Source organism: Eptatretus burgeri, chromosome 14 (genome assembly GCF_056783735.1).
Source record: "Eptatretus burgeri isolate ZD-2024b chromosome 14, Ebu_testis_v1, whole genome shotgun sequence".
Lineage (NCBI taxonomy): Eukaryota > Metazoa > Chordata > Myxini > Myxiniformes > Myxinidae > Eptatretus > Eptatretus burgeri.
Genome location: NC_140974.1, coordinates 22,058,582 through 22,078,247, shown reverse-complemented (window position 1 = coordinate 22,078,247; position 19,666 = coordinate 22,058,582). Strand labels below are relative to the sequence as shown.

At 44.6% G+C, this 19,666-nt stretch overlaps 1 protein-coding gene across 1 annotated transcript in view; it reads right to left on the bottom strand.

Moving 5' to 3' along the window:
* Positions 1-19,666, bottom strand: part of LOC147012776 (uncharacterized) — a 93,486-nt gene that overhangs the window by 35,803 nt on the left and 38,017 nt on the right. The window contains exon 3 of the mRNA XM_085853952.1: positions 4,200-4,313. Coding sequence (XP_085710078.1) covers positions 4,200-4,313 — 114 coding nt within the window. The remainder of the gene's footprint in view (positions 1-4,199; positions 4,314-19,666) is intronic.

Below are 19,666 nucleotides of genomic sequence, written 5' to 3'. Positions count from 1 at the left end.
CTAAAACGAACACGAATTAAATAACTGTCTTGGGATGCTATATGTTGTGTGCCACTGCCTAGGGGGGAGCGCCGGCTTCACAGAACCGCAACACTGTAGTCGGGTGAATTGGGAACAGCACATTTAAAGCACGATAAAATCGAATCGGTTTATTACCTCCACCACCGAAGGTGAAGGAGGTTATGCTTTCACCCCTCTCTGTCTGTTTGTGCATTTGTTATTTGCAAAATCGAAGATTTTTCAAGTATATTGGTCAGTCGATTTTGTTATTGTCCGTTTGTGGCCTACAGGTCACAATTCTAAACTGATCATCATGAAACTTTACTAAGAAACAAGGTAGTCTCAACTGAGAAGTCGATTGATTTTGAGATCAAAGGTCAAATTTCATCTTGAGGTCAAATTTCTGAATTTGTCATTTTTCATCCGATTGACAAGTAATTTGAAAAAAAATATTTGAATATTGCATCACTAAATTGGGAAACCAACTATTTTTGAGGTCAAAAGGTCAGAGGTCAACTCCAGGTCAAACTCCTAAAATAATCAATTTTCATCTGATTAACCTGAAAATTTAGCAGCAATTGCATAGTCCATCGCTGAATTGGGAAAGCAACTATTTTTTGAGGTCACAGGGTCAAAGGTCAACTCAAGGTCAAGCTTCTAAAATCTATTTCAATCTGAAAAATAATCAATTTTCATCCAATTTACCTGAAGTTTGATTGAGATTGTGAATTTTAATCTTAATGAAATGGACAATTTGATGTATCCATGGCAACCTTTGGAGAGAGGGGTGGATTTTAGAAGTATCGTGCTCTGCACGACGTCTTTTTATTCTTTGCTTGTTTGTTTCTTTGTGTGCAGGATATCTCAAAAAGTTGTGGACGGATTTGGATGAAATTTTGAGGACAGGTTGGGTGTGTGACAAGGACGAACTCATTAGATTTTGGTGAAGATCCAGTTCCGGATCCAGCGACTAGAATTTTTGTGATTCTTCACCATTGAGAGATGGGGCCAAAAACTATATATATATATATATATATATATATATATATATATATATATATATATATATATATATATATATATATATATATATATAGCATGATATTTACGTCTGCCACAATGAAGGAGGTTATATTTTCACCGATTTCTGGCTGTGTGTTTGTTTGTTTGTGTACAGGATATCTCAAAAAGTTGTGGATGGATCCAGCTGAAATTTTGTAGACAGGTTTGGTGTGTGACACGGAAAAACTGATTTAATTTTAGTGAAGATACAGATCCGACAACTCGAATTTTGTACGTGATTCTTCACTTTTGAGAGATCGGGCCAAAAACGAAAAATAGCCATCCCTGTGTCGTAAGAGGCGACCAGGGTTGCGTCAGGAAGGGCATCCGGCGTAAAAAATGTGCCAAATCACTATGCGGATCATACGGATGATCCGCTGTGGCGACCCCGAACGGGAGCAGCCGAAAGAAGAAGAAGAAGATCTCAAAAAGTTGAAGATGGATTCGGATGAAACTTGGTGGACATATTGGGTATCTGACTAGGAAGAATTGATTCAATTTTGGTGAAGATCCGAATCCGGATCCGACTATGAGACTTTTCAGTGATTCTTCAGCATTGAGAGATTGGGCTCAAAAAATGATACATGGCATGATATTTCAACAATGTATTGGGCCAGATGTGTTCTCGTGGATCGGGCACTACGAGGTGGAGGTATGCGCTCTAGCGCGTGGCCTTCTCGTTTATTTTGCAACCAGCAAATGCAGCCTTCGCTATTGCTTTGCTGACGGGAATATAAAGGAGTGGTAAGGGAGGGGTGAAAGAGAAGGGAGGGGAAGGAGGACGGAAGTGAGCGAGAGTGAGAGAGGGAGGGGGGAAGAAACAAGGGAAGGAAGGGAGGGGGAGTGAGAGGAGGGAGGGTGGAGGAGGTGAGGAAGGGGGGAATTAGGAAGTGAATGAGGAAGGGGGGAGAGGGGAGAATATCGAGGAGGGGAGGAGGGGAGAGCAAATTCTCACCAAACGTTGCTGTGTATACACTCCGGGACGGGGAAGTGGGAGGTGGTGGGACAGGGAGTGGGAGGGCAGTATGAGGGGAAGGGAATGTGGTGTGAAGGGAGTGGAAGAGAAGAGTGATAAAGCACACCCAAACAGGAACATTTTCTTTTTAACCGCCGGGTTCTATACAGAGCGGGAGCACTTAAAACCCACACTATCTCACTGGCAAAGGCCGTCATCACTGGAGCTCGTCAACATGACATGTTAGAAGCTCGAGCGCTTTTCTTAACAAGCGTTTTCTCATTGGCGAGTAGCTCCACACAGAAGTATTAAGAGTGACTTTTGTTCAACATCATCAAGACGATTGAGCGAAGTGGATTTTGTTTGTGTGGTGAACAACCGTGACGAGAATGAACGAGCTGACTCTCCTGTTTACCATCGTCGACGCCATTTTGAAGCTTCGGCGGCTCGACGTCACGTGACTCTTCTTCTTCACAAACCGCTGGAGACACAACGGAGGATTTCATTATCAACCGATCTTCATTCACAACACGTCGTTGTAATTTAAATGGAAGTGAGACAAGTCTGAAGACGACGATGGTTCACGAGCGGTATTTGACGATGTAGATCGTTTCAGAAGTCAAGGATGAGACAATGTGATAATTTTTGACCAAGTTATAAAAATTATCAACATGATGTGGTACGAGTGACGGGTTATTAGCTGCAAAATGTCGAAAACCCGGTTTCGTTCAACAACTTTAAAAATTTGACCTTTGCATAACCTTTAAAGGTCACAAAACAATGTTGTGGATATTAAAATAAGGAAACAGGATACGTGCTATAGCTTGTTGGAGTTAGTTCGTCGAAGAAGGTCGAAAACCCGGTTAGATTCCCACAACTTTGAAAATTTGACCTTTGTGAACTTTAAAGGGCAAAGGTCAAGGATTATGACCTTTGGTGCAAAACTTCCTCTGGAACATTCCAGGAACAATATAACGTCATATAGGCTATATGGCATTTCGCACTCCTCGGATTATCCATACTTTGATGAAATCAGTGTAAAAACAAACTTGAAGGGGGCGCCACGGGCAAGGTATTCGGGATAGAGCTAAATGGTTTCAAGACTTTAGGTGGGGAATGACCTCAAGATTACGCATAAAAAATATTGTCATCCTAGCTCTCAAAGTTTGGGCGGTATGATTTTTACGTTAAAATTCGCAATTTTCTATGTTTCTGACCTTGACCTTGGGACGAAAATGAAAAATCGGACAACGACAAGTTTTAGATAATTCAGTTTGCTACCCAGGTCAAAAAACCAGTAAAGACCAGTAGCTTACTGGTCAACTGGTACCAGTTGAAAACCAGTAGCCAACTGGTACCAGTAAAGCCAGTTGGTTTCTTACTGGTTTTAATATGGAAATTGGAATAGAGTGATATATTACCAGTTGAAATACATGTATTTAACTAACTGGTATCAACTGGGACCAGTACATTGTAACTGGTATCAACTGGGAGACCAGTACATTGCAACTGGTATCAACTGGGACCAGTACATTGCAACTGGTATCAACTGGAACCAGTAAGACTTTAACTGGTACAAATATGAGCTACTGTTTTTTTCAACTGGGAAATTGGAATTCTGACTGAATTTAACTGGTACCAGTTGAAACCAATAGAGACCAGTTAAAGACCAATTAGAACCAATAGAGACCAGTTGAAAATGTGTACTGGTTTTAACTGGTTTTTCGACCTGGGTATTCAAATACCGAAGAACCCATTCCATTCAGTGAATTCCCTCGGAGAAGATAGATTTTTAATCTGACTACCCCCTAAAAATGGCTATTTTTGGGGGCGTGGCTCCGCACACAATGGGCGTAGCCACACCTTCATCCAGGAAAACAACCAGACATTGATATCGAACACATAACCAAGTTTCATCAAGATCGGATCAAAGTCCACAGAGTTATGCTCTGGACAGACAAACACACAAACATAACGAATATAGTGGTCAATGGCTGGCGCTCATGAACCAATTAATTTTGTACTGGTTTAAACACCATCATCATTACCAGCACAGGGAAAGGAATGAACACACTCCCATGATGCTTTTTCTTCAATACGGAGAGGCGGGTTTTTAAAGCAAGCATGTTCATAATTAAACCGTCACAATAACCTCAATTTAAAAGATTCCTACACGAAATACCTGCTTTTTGGATTGCTGAGCATCTTCTCAGGTACACAAGCAGCAGTTCGGCAAAAAGGAATCCACCGGAGAGAGCACCAGTGGCAGCAGCAAACACCCAACAGAAGACTTCCCCTGCAGAGAGAAAAAAAAGCCTACAACACCTGGTCTTCCCAGGTGGTCTTACATCCAAGTACTAACCAGGCCAAAAGCTGCTCAGCTTCTGAGATCAGAGGAAATCAGGCACATTCATGGATGTATGGTCAGAGGCAGAAGTTGCTTCTCTTCGAATCCTCTAAAAGGATTGATGATATTTACCAAGTGAGAGTATTTTGTTGCCATTTCAAATATTTCTTTCAATCACGATTTTGTTTTTCAATGGAGCACCCTTTGGTTCTTTCAAATTCTTTCCCGGTGATCCCAAAACAAAAGCCGGAAGATGAGTCTGCCGCAGAGAGAAGAGAAACCTTGAAGAGTTAATTCATATATGATTTATAACAACAGTCTGAGTTCCCTGACAAGGGACTTCAATGCAGTAGGAGTGGGAGGGCATTCAAGAGGGTATCAGTCCTACACGATGAATGCCAACCTATGGGTGTTTCTTTGTGATCTCACCGAGCTGTTGGTCTGTTCAAACTTGTGGGCCTGTTCGTCCATTGGACCAAATTTTCATTGGCCTTCACCACCTTGCAGCACACTTGCCTGCTATACTGCTTGACTTTTCAGCAAGTCCAGATGTGCTTGGGCCAGGGTGGGGATTATACGTTCGTGATAATTATTGCCATAAATGAAACAAATATTGCTGTTGTTAATATATTTTTTACGTTTAATTAATATATGCTTTGTTACAATGTTATTATTTACCTCTGCCACCGAAGGTGAGGGAGATTATGTTTTCACTCCTTTCTGTCTGTTACTTTTTTATTTTTATTTTTGTATACCTTGTCGAGGCTCGTGTGAGAGCGAACACACAAGATACAGCAAGGGGGGCATGAGACAAGAGGGGAGGGAGTGGGAAGGACAAAACAGTGGGGAAAAGAGACAGGAGATCTGGGGAAGGGAGAGGGATGGGGAGGGGAAAAAGGGGAATACATTATGGGGACTTTCAGGAAGAAAAGCAGGGAATTTGAAGGAGGTAGGCTTGGGGTGGATTAACGGGGGCAGAAAAGATCGAGGATTTGGATGGGGGATGATAAGAGGTGGTGGTGAACAGCTGTTTTGAAGGCCTGGAGGGAAAAATGGGATTGGATAGAGTCTTCTTCCTCTTTCGGCTTGCTCCCGTTAGGGGTCGCCACAGCGGATCAACCGTCTCCATTTCGCTCTATCCTCCACATCTTCCATTGACACTCCAACCACCCGCATGTCCGCCCTCACCGTATCCATGAACCTCTTCTTTGGCCTTCCTCTTCTCCTCCTGCCTGGCGGCTCCATCTTCAACATCCTTCTCCCGATATACTCCGCTTCCCTCCTGTGCACGTGTCCAAACCATCTGAATCTCGCCTCTGTCACTTTGTCTCCAAACCGTCCGACGTGCGCTGTTCCTCTAATATACTCATTCCTTATCCTATCCATCCTCGTCACTCCCAACGAGAATCGCAGCATCTTTAACTCTGCCACCTCCAGCTCTGCTTCCTGTCTTTTTGTTAGCGCCACCGCCTCCAAACCATACAACATAGCTGGTCTCACTACCGTCTTATATACTTTCCCCTTCACTCTTGCAGCTACCCTTCTGTCACAAATCACTCCTGCAACTCTTCTCCACCCCCTCCATCCTGCCTGCACTCTCTTTTTCACTTCTCTCCCACACTCTCCGTTACTTTGGACAGTTGATCCCAAGTATTTAAACCCATCCACCTTCCCCACCTCAACTCCTTGCAACCGCACCATACCACCACCCTCCCTCTCATTTACGCACATGTACTCCGTCTTACTCCGACTGACTATCATTCCCCTTCTCTCCAGTGCGTACCTCCACCGCTCGAGGCTCGCCTCAGCCTGCTCCCTACTCTCCCTACAGATCATGATGTCATCCGCGAACATCATAGTCCATGGGGACTCCAGTCTGATCTCGTCCGTCAACCTGTCCATCACCATTGCAAACAGGAAAGGGCTCAGAGTCGATCCTTGGTGCAATCGCACTTTTACCTTAAACCGGTCCATCATTCCTACCGCACACCTCACCGCTGTCACACTGTCCTCATAATATCCTGCACCATCCTCACATACTTCTCCACCACTCCCGAATTCCTCATACAATGCAACAACTCCTCTCTTGGCACCCAATCATAAGCTTTCTCTAAATCCACAAACACACAATGTAACTCCTTCTGGCCTTCCCTATACTTCTCCATCAACATTCTCAAAGCAAACATCGCATCAGTGGTGCTCTTTCCTGGCATAAATCCATATTGCTGCTCACAGATCGTCACCTCTCCTCTCAACCTTGCTTCCACTACTCTTTCCCACAACTTCATGGTATGGCTTAACAACTTTATCCCTCTGTAATTTCAACAGCTCTGCACATCACCCTTATTCTTGAAAATCGGAACCAGTACACTTAATCTCCACTCCTCCGGCATCCTCTCACTTTCCAAGACTTTATTAAACAATCTGGTTAACAACCCCACTGCCATCTCTCCTAAGCACTTCCATGCCTCCACTGGTATACCATCTGGGCCAACCGCCTTTCCACTTTTCATCTTCTTCACAGCAGTCCTCACTTCATCCTTACTGATCCACCCCACTTCCTGATTCACTATCTCCACCTCTTCCAACCTTCTCTCTCTTTCATTTTCTTAATTCATCAGCTCCTCAAAGTACTCCATCCACCTTCTCAACACACTCTCCTCGCTCATCAGCACATTCCCATTTACGTCCTTTATCACCCCAACCTGCAGCACATCCTTCCCAGCTCGGTCCCTCTGTCTTGCCAATCGGTATAAATCCTTTTCCCCTTCTATTGTATCCAACTTCTCATACAGCTCGTCATATGCCTTTTCCTTGGCCTTTGCCACCTCTCTTTTTGCCTTTCGCCACCACTCCTTGTACTCCTGCCCACTTTCTTCATCTCTCTGATTATCCCACTTCTTTTTCGCCAACCCCTTCTTCCTCATACTTTCCTGTACTTCCTCATTCCACCACCAAGTCTCCTTATCTTCCTTCCTCTGTCCAGATGTCACACCAAGTACCTTCCTAGCTATCTCCCTCACAACTTCTGCTGTCGTTGCCCAATCATCCCACCCATCTTTACCACCATCCAACGCCTGTCTCACCTCCTCCCTAAATTTCACGCAACAGTCTTCCTCCTTCAGCTTCCACCATCTGGTCATTGGTTCAGCCCTCACTCTCTTCCTCAACCTCACCTCTAAAGTCATCCTACAGACCACCAATCGATGCTGTCGAGCTACACTCTCCCCTGCCACCACCTTACAGTCACTAATCTCTTTCAGGTTGCATCTCCTGCTTAAGATGTAATCCACCTGTGTGCATTTTCCTCCACTCTTGTACGTCACCCTGTGTTCCTCCTTCTTCTTGAAATACGTGTTTACCACTGCCATTTCCATTCTTTTTGCAAACTCTACCACCATTTGCCCTTCCACATTTCTCTTATTGAGACCGTACCTACCCATCACCTCCTCATCCTCTTTATTCCCTTCCCCAACATGCCCATTGAAATCTGCTCTCTTTCATCCTTGGATACACTCATCCTCTTTCATCCTTGGATACACCTTGGATAGAGTGAGGGAGTTTATTCCAAAGGTGGGAAAAAAGAAGAATGAAAGAGTGAAGGTGAGCAGTGATTCGTGATTTTGGTAGTTTTACCAGAAGGGGAATGTTGGCGGACCTTGAGCGCCCTGTTGAAATGTGGTGGGGACAAATAGCAGAGAGAGCAGAGGGGGGCGAGGCTAGAGAGGAGACGGTAGAGGACAGAAAGACCACAGACCAACCTGTGGTGATTGAGTGAGAGGCCCAAAGGCTCAGCCTCATCGCGGGAGATGCCAATGATCCGAAATGCCCTGGTTTTGACAGCGTGAAGCCGAGAAAGGTGGAAAGCAGGAGCACCAGCCCAGAGGGGAGAGCAGTACTCCATCAGGCTGCGGACAAAAGCTTTGTAAGTGGTCATGAGCTCAGGTGGGCCGAGGAAGGACTTTGCACGACGGAGGATTCCCAGTCGGTTATTGGCTTTGGAGGTGAGGTTTGAAATGTGGCTTTCCCAGGAAATGTCATGGCAGATAGTGAGACCCAGAAGCTTGAAAGAAAGGAATTCTTCAAGAGGATCGTTCAGAAAGTGGATGGGGGGGGGGGGTTCGAAACGGTCCTTCCGAAGAGACATAGTGAGAGTGTGAGATTTGTCCAGATTGAAAGACATGTTCCACGTGTTGGATCAGTTTGTGATTTTATCCAGATCTGCAGTGAGCGAAGAAGCTGCTGCTTGCCAGTCTGAGGGATGACCAATGGTACAGCAGAGGGTGGAGTCATCAGCAAAGAGATATAGAGGATTTTCCAGAGAGTCGGAGAGATCACTTATGAAAATCAGAAAAAGAACAGGGCGCAGAACGCCACCTCGAGGAACTCCAGCCTGGACAGGAAGATGGGATGAAAGAACTCCATTTAGGGCCACACGTTGACTGCGACAGGAGAGGAAGTCTGCAAGCCATGAGTGGAGATGGCCTTGGATTCCATAGGAAGAGAGTTTGCTGAGCAGGGCAGGGTGCCAGACCGTGTCAAAAGCACATGATATGTCCAGGGATACGGCTCGGATTTCCTGTCTGGCATTGAGGACCTCCATCCATTGTTGGGAGAGCAGAAGCAGCATATCCAGGGCAGAGTGACCTGGTCTGAAACCAAATTGATGATCGGAAATCAAGCCATTGTTGAAGAGGAAGGATTTAATGTCTGAAGCGATGATGGTGTCCATAACCTTGCTGATGATTGGGAGAAGGCTGATTGGTCTGTAGTTGCAGGGATCTGTTTTTGCACCTTTTTATGCAGGGCAGTGATGTTAGCAGATTTCCAAGCACATGGCAGATGACCTTGAGCAAATGTGAGGGTGAATAGAACAGAGAGAGGGTGAGCAAGAGCAGAAGAGCAGGCTTTGAGGACACGTGGGCTGATGCCATCTGGACCGGTTGCAGAATCTGAGTCGAGGTTTGACAGCAAGCTCTCCACCTTGTCAAGAGAAAAGGACACAGAGTCCAGGGACATTTGGGGGCGACTGGGTAAGGTGGGTAGAGAAAGTGATGGGTTTTGGACAGAAGATTTAGATGCAAACACCGAGTTTAGGCATTCAGCTTTTTCACATGCTGTGCTGCCATTTGAGGTAAGGGAGGGGATGGAGGGGGAACATACACCAGAAACAGATTTGATTAGACACCACCAGGATTTTGAAGAGGGAGAGAGATTTGAGAGTTCAGATTTGAGATGAGAAATATGTTTTCTGGCTCTCCTGAGGGTAGATACACACTTGTTCCGAGCTTTATGGAAGGAACTGAGATTGCCCTCAGTTGGGTTTGCTTTCCATGAGGCAAAGGCAAGTTGTTTCAGGACAACTGCCTCACCACAAGCTTCAGTGAACCAAGGGCAGGAGGAAGGGTAGGACAACTGAAGACGAGAGGGGATAAATCTGTGCATGAGGGAGAGCAAGTTTCTTTGAAAGAATTCCAAGGATGAGTTGATATTGGAGAAAGTAGCGATAGGAGACCAGTCTGTAAGTTTGATGGCTGCTTGGAGACCCTGCCAGTCAGCTTGAGTGAAATGCCAGACTCGACGGCGGTGAGGTGGTTCTCTGATAATAGCCATAGAGATGTCCATTTTGACAAGGACATGGTCAGAAGAACCGATTTGACCGGAGGAAGAGCAGCAGATATTGCAGGGAAATTTGCCGAAATCAGATCCAGAAGAGATGGAGAACTATTGGTTGAGATCCGGGTCGGGAAGTTGACCTATTGAGTCAGTCCCAATGAGTCGCAGAAAGCTTTTGCTGAAGTGCAATGGCAGGTGAGAGAGGTACCGACACCGAGCCAACTGGCATGATGACAACCGAAGTCACCACATTTGAGGAAGAGAGAGTTTGGATGAGAAGATCGAAGATATTCCATGTTTTTGGATAGTTTGGTGTAGATGGAGTCATTGTTAGGTGTAGATGGATGGAGTGAGGTGTAGATGGAGATGGAGTCATCATTGTTAGGTGGACAGTACAGTACACATATAAACATGAGGTGGGAGTGGAGGGAAGCCATAGCCAGAGGTATTCCTGGGGGTGTGGGGGGTGAGGGCAGTGCATGGAGAGTGAGGAATAGAATCTTTGATGAAGAGAGCATCTCCTCCACCAGGACGAGGCTCAGGTCTGTCAAACCGGAGGAGGGAGTAACCAGGGAGAGATACTTGGGAGTCAGACACATCTTGGGGGATGAAAGCTTCTGTTAGGCAGATTATGTCTGGTTTGTCAGTGGCAACCTGTATGGAAAGATCTGAAAGGTTTTAGCGAAGGCCACGGATATTTGAGGTCCACACTTTTAATGAAGAGGTAGGGGAGGATTCTTTGGGTGCAGGGGGTGGGGGGAAGGGGGAGGGTAGGACAAAGGACAAGGGGCGGAGGTAAGGAGCATTGTTGAAATAGTGTGGGGGATTGCAGAATAGCTCGGGGAGGGGACCGAATGAGGAGGAAAAAAGGCTCTGTGGTGCTGGAGGATAATGAGGACAAGGGAGGGGGAAGAAGGCAGTTGAGGATTTGAGGAGGTGGACTGAAGAGATGGAGGTGAGAATGCAGTGGAAGGAGGCAGCTTTGTGGATGGGATGGGAGGAGCAACTTTGAGAAGGATGAGTGAGGGGGATGAATGGTGGGAGAAAGGTGAGGGAGGAGTTTTTGAGAGAGCTGAGAGAGAGGCTTGGAGGGAGAAGAGTGGGATGGTTGCTTTGAGAGCAAGGGGTGAGAGGGGTGAGTTGGCACTGAAGTTGGGAAAAAAGAATGGTTGATGGAAAGCGAACATTCATAGCAAACTGGGTTTTTTTAAGTTTTAGGTCAGAGATGCGATTTAACACAATTCTTGAGGGATGCACTAAAGGCGAATTCACAGAATGGAGAGAAAAAAACGCTGTAACAGTTGGATTTTTTCGGCAAGGTATGAAGGAAAGGTCGAATTGAGAGCAGTCTGTTTCAATAGCAGAAGAGTAGTGCATTATGAAACAGTAAAGAGTACCACATGCGTGAAAGAGGACGATGAAGCATTATAAGAGATTATTTTTGTTATTATTATTAATGTTTGAGAGTTTTCAACAGATTAGGTCATGGAAGTGTTGTAGAAAAAAACGAGGAAGAAGAAGAGGATGAAGAAGAAGAAGAAGATTCGAGACTCGTGAGTGTGCAAGGAGAAAGGTGGGGTTTTTTTGGGGGGGGATTTAAGATAACAAATGGAGTGATTAGTTGGGATTGGGGGATGGGGGGCGTGAGGAAAGTGGGGAAGATAGAAAGTGAAGGTAATGGGGAGAAAAAACAAATAAACACGATCGTACACCGAGGGGAAACGGTAGGCCTCAAGCCTCAAGGGTAGGCCTCAATCACCCAGTAAGACAAGGTACACAAAATCTCATAAAATAGCATGATTTTTGAAACAAAACGAAACTCAGAACACACAGTAACATGTAGGTGAGAAAATAAACAGTTAAAACGGGACAGATAACGACCAGAGACTTAACTTTGAGATCGTCAGCAGAGAGCCCTGAAAGAGACCTGTCAACGCTCCAAACCCAGAACCGAAAGAGTTCGAAAAAAAAACGTTGAAAAAAAAAAAATCGAAGATTTTTCAAGTATATTGGTTCGTCGATTTTGTTCTTCTGCCTGTTTGTCTGTTTGTCGCCTCCAGGTCACAATTTTTAACCGATCTTCACGAAACTTCACTACATGGTAGAGTTTGTCATAAGGAAGAAGCTTCTTGTTTTTGAGATCAACATCGACCAAAAGGTCAACATAGGCCAAAAGTCAACAACGATGGTGGAATTTCTAAAATCCTCAATTTTCATCTGATTCACTTGAAATTCGAAGAGGATTTATATTTCACGTCACTGAATTAAACTAGCCAATTATTTTTGAGGTCAACATGGACCAAAAGGTCAACATAGGCCAAAGGTCAACAACAAAGGTGTTGTTTCTAAAATACTCAATTTCCATCCGATTGACTTGAAGTTTGAAGAGGATTTATATTTCAAGTCACCGATTTCAACCAGCCAATTATTTTTGAGGTCAACATCGACCAAAACAACAACATAGGTCCAAAGTCAACAACTTGGATCTTGTGGATCACGCATTGCATAGCGGAGGTATGTGCTCTACTGAGTGCCCTTCTAGTTTGCTACTGGTTCACTCTGCCAATTCGGGCAGGCAAATTCACCATGGCCACATGGTGTTTAACCACCGACTCATGCCAAATTGTCTGGGTGGCTGCGGAGAATGTCTGGGCCTCTACACACATTGCGGCACAACCAGTTTTGAAGATCCACAAACGTTACAATATCAGCAGTTGCAATTAATCACATCTTCTTTTGAGGTTGCCCGATGAAGGCTTCAGGCCCAAGTCTTTCATGAACCGTTGGTTCGGCCTAACGTTCAACTGGAGCAGATTTCAGCAGGAATTTGTAGTTTGTTTTTGGTGTAAGCAATAATGTACCTCCTCTCCACAAATGGCACTGTGGGATCATTAACATCCACCAACTAATGCGAGCAGACAGAAAATTTAGCTTTACTTCCATACCCCAACCTCCTGTAAAGAGTCTCGATGCTAAACAGTCCCCCTCTCACTTCGTTTCCTAATGGGGGTATGAGGGTTGGTGACAACACCTGTATTGTAATCCTCTCATTGTGCACCTCAAAGTACTGACCAGGCCACGATGGTAATCATGGCACACCACGCACAGCATTTGATATCCACATCAACATCAGCATCTCTCACTCTCTCTTTTCCATCATGGTTTATGATTAGTGATGCCAAGTGTCATTCTGTAACTGCAAATGGAATCCTTTAACAACCCTGTTGATATCCAGGTTCGAGAGGTGCAAGAGAATGGTTGTTTTAGTTTTTTCTTCAGAGAACCAATGTTATAGTTCAGGTGCATTTATAAGTACAACACTCTGTAGGATGACATTGACCTTGAAACAACCCCTGATATTCAGATCTTCTAATTATGGCTCCCAGATGGAGGCATAAAGTGTTTAGTCTTGCTGTCCGTGGTGTCCTGCTTTTTGAAGAATAATTTTTCCATTATTTAATTTTTTAGTTATTTGGGTTTTTTCCCAATTTACAATTATTTATAGAGGCCTAAAATGAAGTGACAGGTGAAACTGGAAAAGCAATATCGACATCTGCTGGAAGCATGACGACTTGTTCAATGCAAGACCTGGAAAGCCCCAATATTCAAAACCTTTGGTAAAATTCCACATTGGTCGTTGCTTGCTCAGGTAGCAGCGAATGAGATGAGAGTTCGAGCATAGGCATTTGTCCCATTAGGTGTCATATTGGTCTATAACCACCTCTGCAGACTCATATGATTGGTGATCATAAAGTTGGGAATATTTCATGGTTAAAAAATAAATCAGTAATGTCCATCAGTTTTATCGTACGTGAGTTAAGTCACTTCAAACCATACCTTGTGAACGCCATTTACATTCACTAAATTATTTATAACTGTGAGGTGGGAGGAGGAAGGGGAGGTGGAGGGAAAGAGGGGAGGTGGGAGGAGGAAATCCTACGATACCCAGGGTTAGGACATGGGTGCAATCCCCCCCCCCTCCGCTCCTTCTTCCCCATGAAGTTGGGGAGGGGAGAGACGACTTACGATTTTCACCTGTACACACATCTCAGTGCAAGTAGTTTAGTGACCCCTGATACAGGCAAAGGGGGGGAGGGGTGGGGTTATTAGCCACAGCACAAAATATATTTGCCCCACCTCCCCACTACCTCCCCTCCCCCCACCCTCAGGCTGGGTATTTCTAGTCATTCAGATACAATATACAAAACCATCATGACTTCAAGGCAAGTAGTTTCAAATAAAATCTTTTACATTCCAGCATGGCTTCCAGAAAACAGGCCACCACAAGTACTGTGCTGACAAAGTCATGATCTTACAGTCTCGTAGTCAAACTCAAGAAGTCACAGTGAACAACCAGCAGCCAGCCAGAATGAATATAAAGTAGATCTGCTTCTAGTTTTCAATTTTGCAAAATAACATAAAAATCCCAAAAGTGGGCAACAAAAACAACTCAAACTTGGTGATCATATATCGACCTGAGAAGTTTGACAGCATGACGCCGGAGTAAAGCACTGCCTTCAAGCGGTCTAGTCTGGGATAGCTTCATGGAGTGAGTCGGAATCCCTCTTCTCTCAAGTTAAGACTGAATGGAAGCTGAAGGAAGCAATAATGCCCGAATGGGCTCTTGAAGAACTTGAGCTCAATTGACCAGTATCCATTCCGCACATCCAATTTCGAGAACACAGATGAATTGTGGAAGTTGGGAGTGATTACCTCCTACATTGGTGTATCCAATCGAGTATCCTGTATTAGAGTGGAAACCCATCCAGGATTGTGCCCAATAGCCCAGGAGACTGCTTCGGCAGCACCAACACTGCACAGAGTATGGTCCCAATCGATGGATTGGTATATGGTGGTGAGGTCTATTGCTGACCTTGTTGAGGTCCTTCAGGTCGAGACATATCCGGAGCTGACCATTGGATTTCATTGTGAAGGCTAGACGAGATACACAGTCAGAAAGTTGTCACTTTTGTGATGACACCAAGGTTTTCATTGTCGTCGAGCTAATGCTTGACTTAGTCCTGCATGTGTTTGGGACAGCGGCGATGTGCGTGTATGACTGCAAACACTCTATTTTCCATAGTAATGTGTAACTTCCCTTTGAAGTGATCATTTTTTTTTAATCGATCAGGGTGAAGCTCAGTTTGGATGTGACTTGTCCTCTTTGGATGTGACTGGTAGGTTCTGTGATATATTATTACCTTATCTGGAATTACAATTCATCATCGGTATTGTCATCATGCACCCTCCATCCATCTGTCCGTCTGTCCGTCTCCTACTTTTACTTCAACGGCCAAACTGCTGGGCCGATCCGGCTGAAATTTGGCAGCAAGGTTCCACTCCTGACAGGTAAAGCTCGTTCCAGTGACGTGACTTTAAGGAGGTCAAAATGGCGGACTTTGTAAATTCCTTCAAAAATCTTCTTCTCCAGACCCACCGGTTAGAATTTTACCAAATTTGGGTTACAACATCAGGCCAGATTGCAGATAAGCTGCACGTCCAGTGGTCATCGTCAAGATGTGAAATTTGAATTTTCACTAAACAATTGCTGTGAATGATGGTAAACTTACACTGTTTGGTTTGGTGATAAGAGCAAGTCTTGAAAGGGTCAAATATAATTTCTATGCCATAGGAAATTTTATTCTGTTTTATTTAATATAGAAGTCTTGGCTCATGGTAGGGTAGTGTCAAACGACAAAGGGTAGTGTCAAACGCTGATATATTATTGGACCTTTGCTAATGAACCCTTGTGAACCTGTAATTTTGTGCAGCAATTAATCTGATTGTACTTCCGGTTCTGTGTTCACTTCTCAGTACACCACCATTTAGCAAGCATTGCCTTGGTCATCTGTGTGATCTTTTCATGATTATTATTCCTCCACCACGCTCGATCCCGATCTCGATCACATGGTGGCAATGGTGTTCCAATCTTAAACCAGATAAGATAAGAGCATATTTTCGTCAACATGTACAATTCATTTGTCCACTGCGTGCCTCGGGTTTGCCTTTGAGGAGGATGCCACCACCATTCTCGGTCGCCCAACATGTTTTTTTAGCCTCCCATGGTCAACATGGGTAACATCCGGCATCGACTCATCTTATTTTTTTTTTTTGTCTGCATTGTCGTGGTTCATATAAGAGCTAACACACAGAACATATAATACAGTGAGCATGAGACAAGAGGGGTGGGAGAGGGAAGCACAAAACAGTATGGAGCACAGACATTAGAAGATTTGTGGAAGGGAGAGGGATGGAGCGGGGTACACGGGGTAAACAAGACGGACACCACAGGGACTTTCAGGAAAGAAAGCAGGAAATTTGAATGATGTTCGTATGGGATAGATTAACAGGGATAGAAAAGATCGAGCTTTTGGATGGGGGAATATATGAGATGGTGGTAAACAGCTGTTTTGAAGTGTGGGAGTTTGTTCCAAAGGCAGGAAAAAAGAGGAATGAAAGAGTGAAGGTGAGCAGTGATTCTTGATTTTGGTAGTTTCACCAGAATGGGGTTGCTGGCAGACCTTGAGCGCCCTGTGGAAACATGGATGGGAGGGGGGGGGGACAGATCACAGACAGAGCAGAGGGAGTGCGACCAGAGAGGAAATGGTGGAAGACAGAAAGACCACCAACCTGGCTGCGGTGAAAGAGTGAGAGACCCAAAGACTCGGCTTCATCGAAGGAGATACCATTGATCCTAAGTGCCTTGTTTTTCACAGCATGAAGCCGAGAAAGGTGTGAGGTGGGAGCACCAGCCCAGAGGGGAGAGCAGTGCTCCATCAAGCTGTGGATGAAAGCTTTAAATGTGGATTGGCAAACTGTAATGGATTGGCAAGCCCCAAACCTGCTCTCTGTATTCGTCACATTCAAGTAGTATGCTGAATTTGTATTCAAGAGACCCCTCTCTGGGAAGAGCCGAGATGAGCAAGTAACATACATGCTGCTGTGGGTAGAACAGCAAGGCCTCCAGATATACAATTCATGGGACCTGTCTGATGACGAACGCAAAAAAACCCAAGAAAATATTTGAGAAATTCACAACACACCTTGAGCCAAAGACCAATTTCTGACTCAACAGTTTCGATCTACAGAAATATAAATAGGAGCCTGCTGAATCCATTGATGACTCCATGACTACATTACAGCTACAGCCTCAAAAGTGCAGATTTGACACCACTAAAAAGCTTGAAGATCATCTCATTGAACATTTAGTAATTGGCACCAGGCACAAATAAAGTCCAAGAAATACTTCTAGGCAAGGATGATTACATTGGACAGCATAGTAGACCTGCTGCATACAGAAGAGGCCACCTGGGCCCATGTAGAGCAATTCACTTGTGACACAGCAGCTCACCCTGTCCAGCGGTCCAATAGTCACAAGCACCAATACCAATGGTGTGCTGGTGGTCACCCCTCAGATCCCAGAGTCAAGTGTCCAGCTTCAGGATCCATGTATGATGCATCTGGAAAACAGGGACCCTGCAAAACCGTTTTCAAATCCACCAAGCAACAATACACACCCAGCACAACTGAACAGCCACGTCGAGGCCCTCCACGAAGGTCCCTCATGCCAGATGCACTCTGTCACTGGCTAGCCTGCACATGCACCTATCTCCCATAGTCTGGAGGAGATTTTTGAGAAACTGACATTGGTATTGTGCAGGCTGCCTCCACTGACCTTGCTCCCATGTGATGAGCGAGATGAAGTTTTTTAACCAGCGTCGACATTCGACTGAACAATCGTCCCAACACTCCAACCACTCTCAGAGCCAAGATAGACACAGGCATCCAGGAAAACGTCTTACCACTCAGAATATCCAGAAGAATGCTTCCAGTCAAGCTCAACCTTTATGGCTTCCCCCCAGACTGACACAACCATCCCTAAGAAGATACTCTCCATGCATACTGTGGATCTAACATACCTCAGTTCAGGACTGTACGTATTCCCTGCTCATACCAGGGCAGAAAAGCCAATGCTGAATTCTATGTCACAGAGTGTGATAGCTCAGCTCTCCTTGGTCTACCGACATCGTCCGCTCTGTGATTCGTTGTGCTCAACTGCACTGTGAAGGACAAAAAAGGACCACTAGACGTGTAGCTTATCTGGGACCTAGCCTATTGTTGTCAGCCAAATTTGGGAGCATTCTGACTGGTGGGTCTGGAGAAGAGGATTTTTGAAAGAATTTACGCGATTTCCCAAACATTTACTCAGGCCGCCATTTTGACATATCTGCAGTCACGTGATCAGCAAGACCTCAGCAATTCAACATCCCTAACCTGGCCTAATGCTGCAACCCAAATTTTGTAGCATTCCGACTGGTGGGTCTGTAGAAGAGGATTTTTGAAGGAATTTATGTGACCGCCATTTTGACACACTACCGGTTATGTGATTGGCCTGACCTCAACCATTTAATATCAGGACCCTATCCTAATGTTGTAACCAAATTTGATAGAATTATGACTGGTGGGTCTGGAGAAGAAGAATTTTGAAGGAATTTCCTAAGTCCACCATTTTGACCTATTTAAAGTCACGTGACCGGGTGGAACTTTGCAATCCCAGTTATCAGTCACCAGGAGCGGAACCTTGCTGCCAAATTATCACCAGATAAGCCTAGTGGTTTGGCCAGAAAAGTCAAAATAGGAGGCGGACGGACGGTGCATGATGACAATACCTTAACGAGAATTCCATTTCCAGATAAGCTAAAAACAAAGGGCTGAACTAAAATGTAGCTCGTGTGTGACATGAACGAATTACACAGCACAGTCATATAGCTTGCATGTTCTGTAGTGGCCTATGACAGTGTTCAAGAAAGACAAATGCAATACAGCATTGTGGATAACAAATCACACGTCACAGGAGTATTCCAGGGAATCCTCGTTGGATATGGAACCATCTGACCAGTTTAGCCATCTTCATTAAAAAAAAAAATCTTTCACTTTATATAAACAGACGCTAATGGAAGCAGCCTTGGAAGAACAAAAAGAAGAGAGCCGTGTGACCGAAGCTTGAACCCATTTCTTACTGCTAGTTGTCATTGTGTTGATAAAGCTGGAATGATAAATCGTTAAATCACGAGTAGCTATGAAAACATGAAGACTGCAGTTTCCCTCGTAACACAAGAGGAATAAAAGTTGAGGTTGCAAAGTGTCCTTTTAAATGTGCAGAACTCACCAGTGTTTAAAGTTACAAAAGTGAAATGATAAAATAAAAAGTCCTTTGTTAAATAGGATGTTAATAACAAACCCAACGTTTGTTGAAATGTTCTCCAATGACAGTTTATAAAAACATGAACGAGAAAAAAACCAAAACAAACGAGAAGGGCACTCGGTAGAGCGCATACCTTCTCCACGTCATGCCTGATCCACGAGAACATATCTGGCCCAACACATTTTTGAGATATCGTGCTATATATCGTTTTTGACCCTATCTCTCAATGGTGAGTCCGAATCACTTAAAAAATTCGAGTAGTCGGAACCAGATCCGGATCTTCACCAAAATCTAATCAGTTTACCTTGTAGCACACCGAACCTGCGCACCAAATTTCATTCGGATCTGTCCACAACTTTTTTGAGATATCCTGCATACAGACAGACAGAGAGACAAACAAACAAACAAACAAACAAACAAACAGAGAGGGGTGAAAACAACCTCCTTCACCTTCGGTGGCAGAGGTAAACAAACAAGTCAA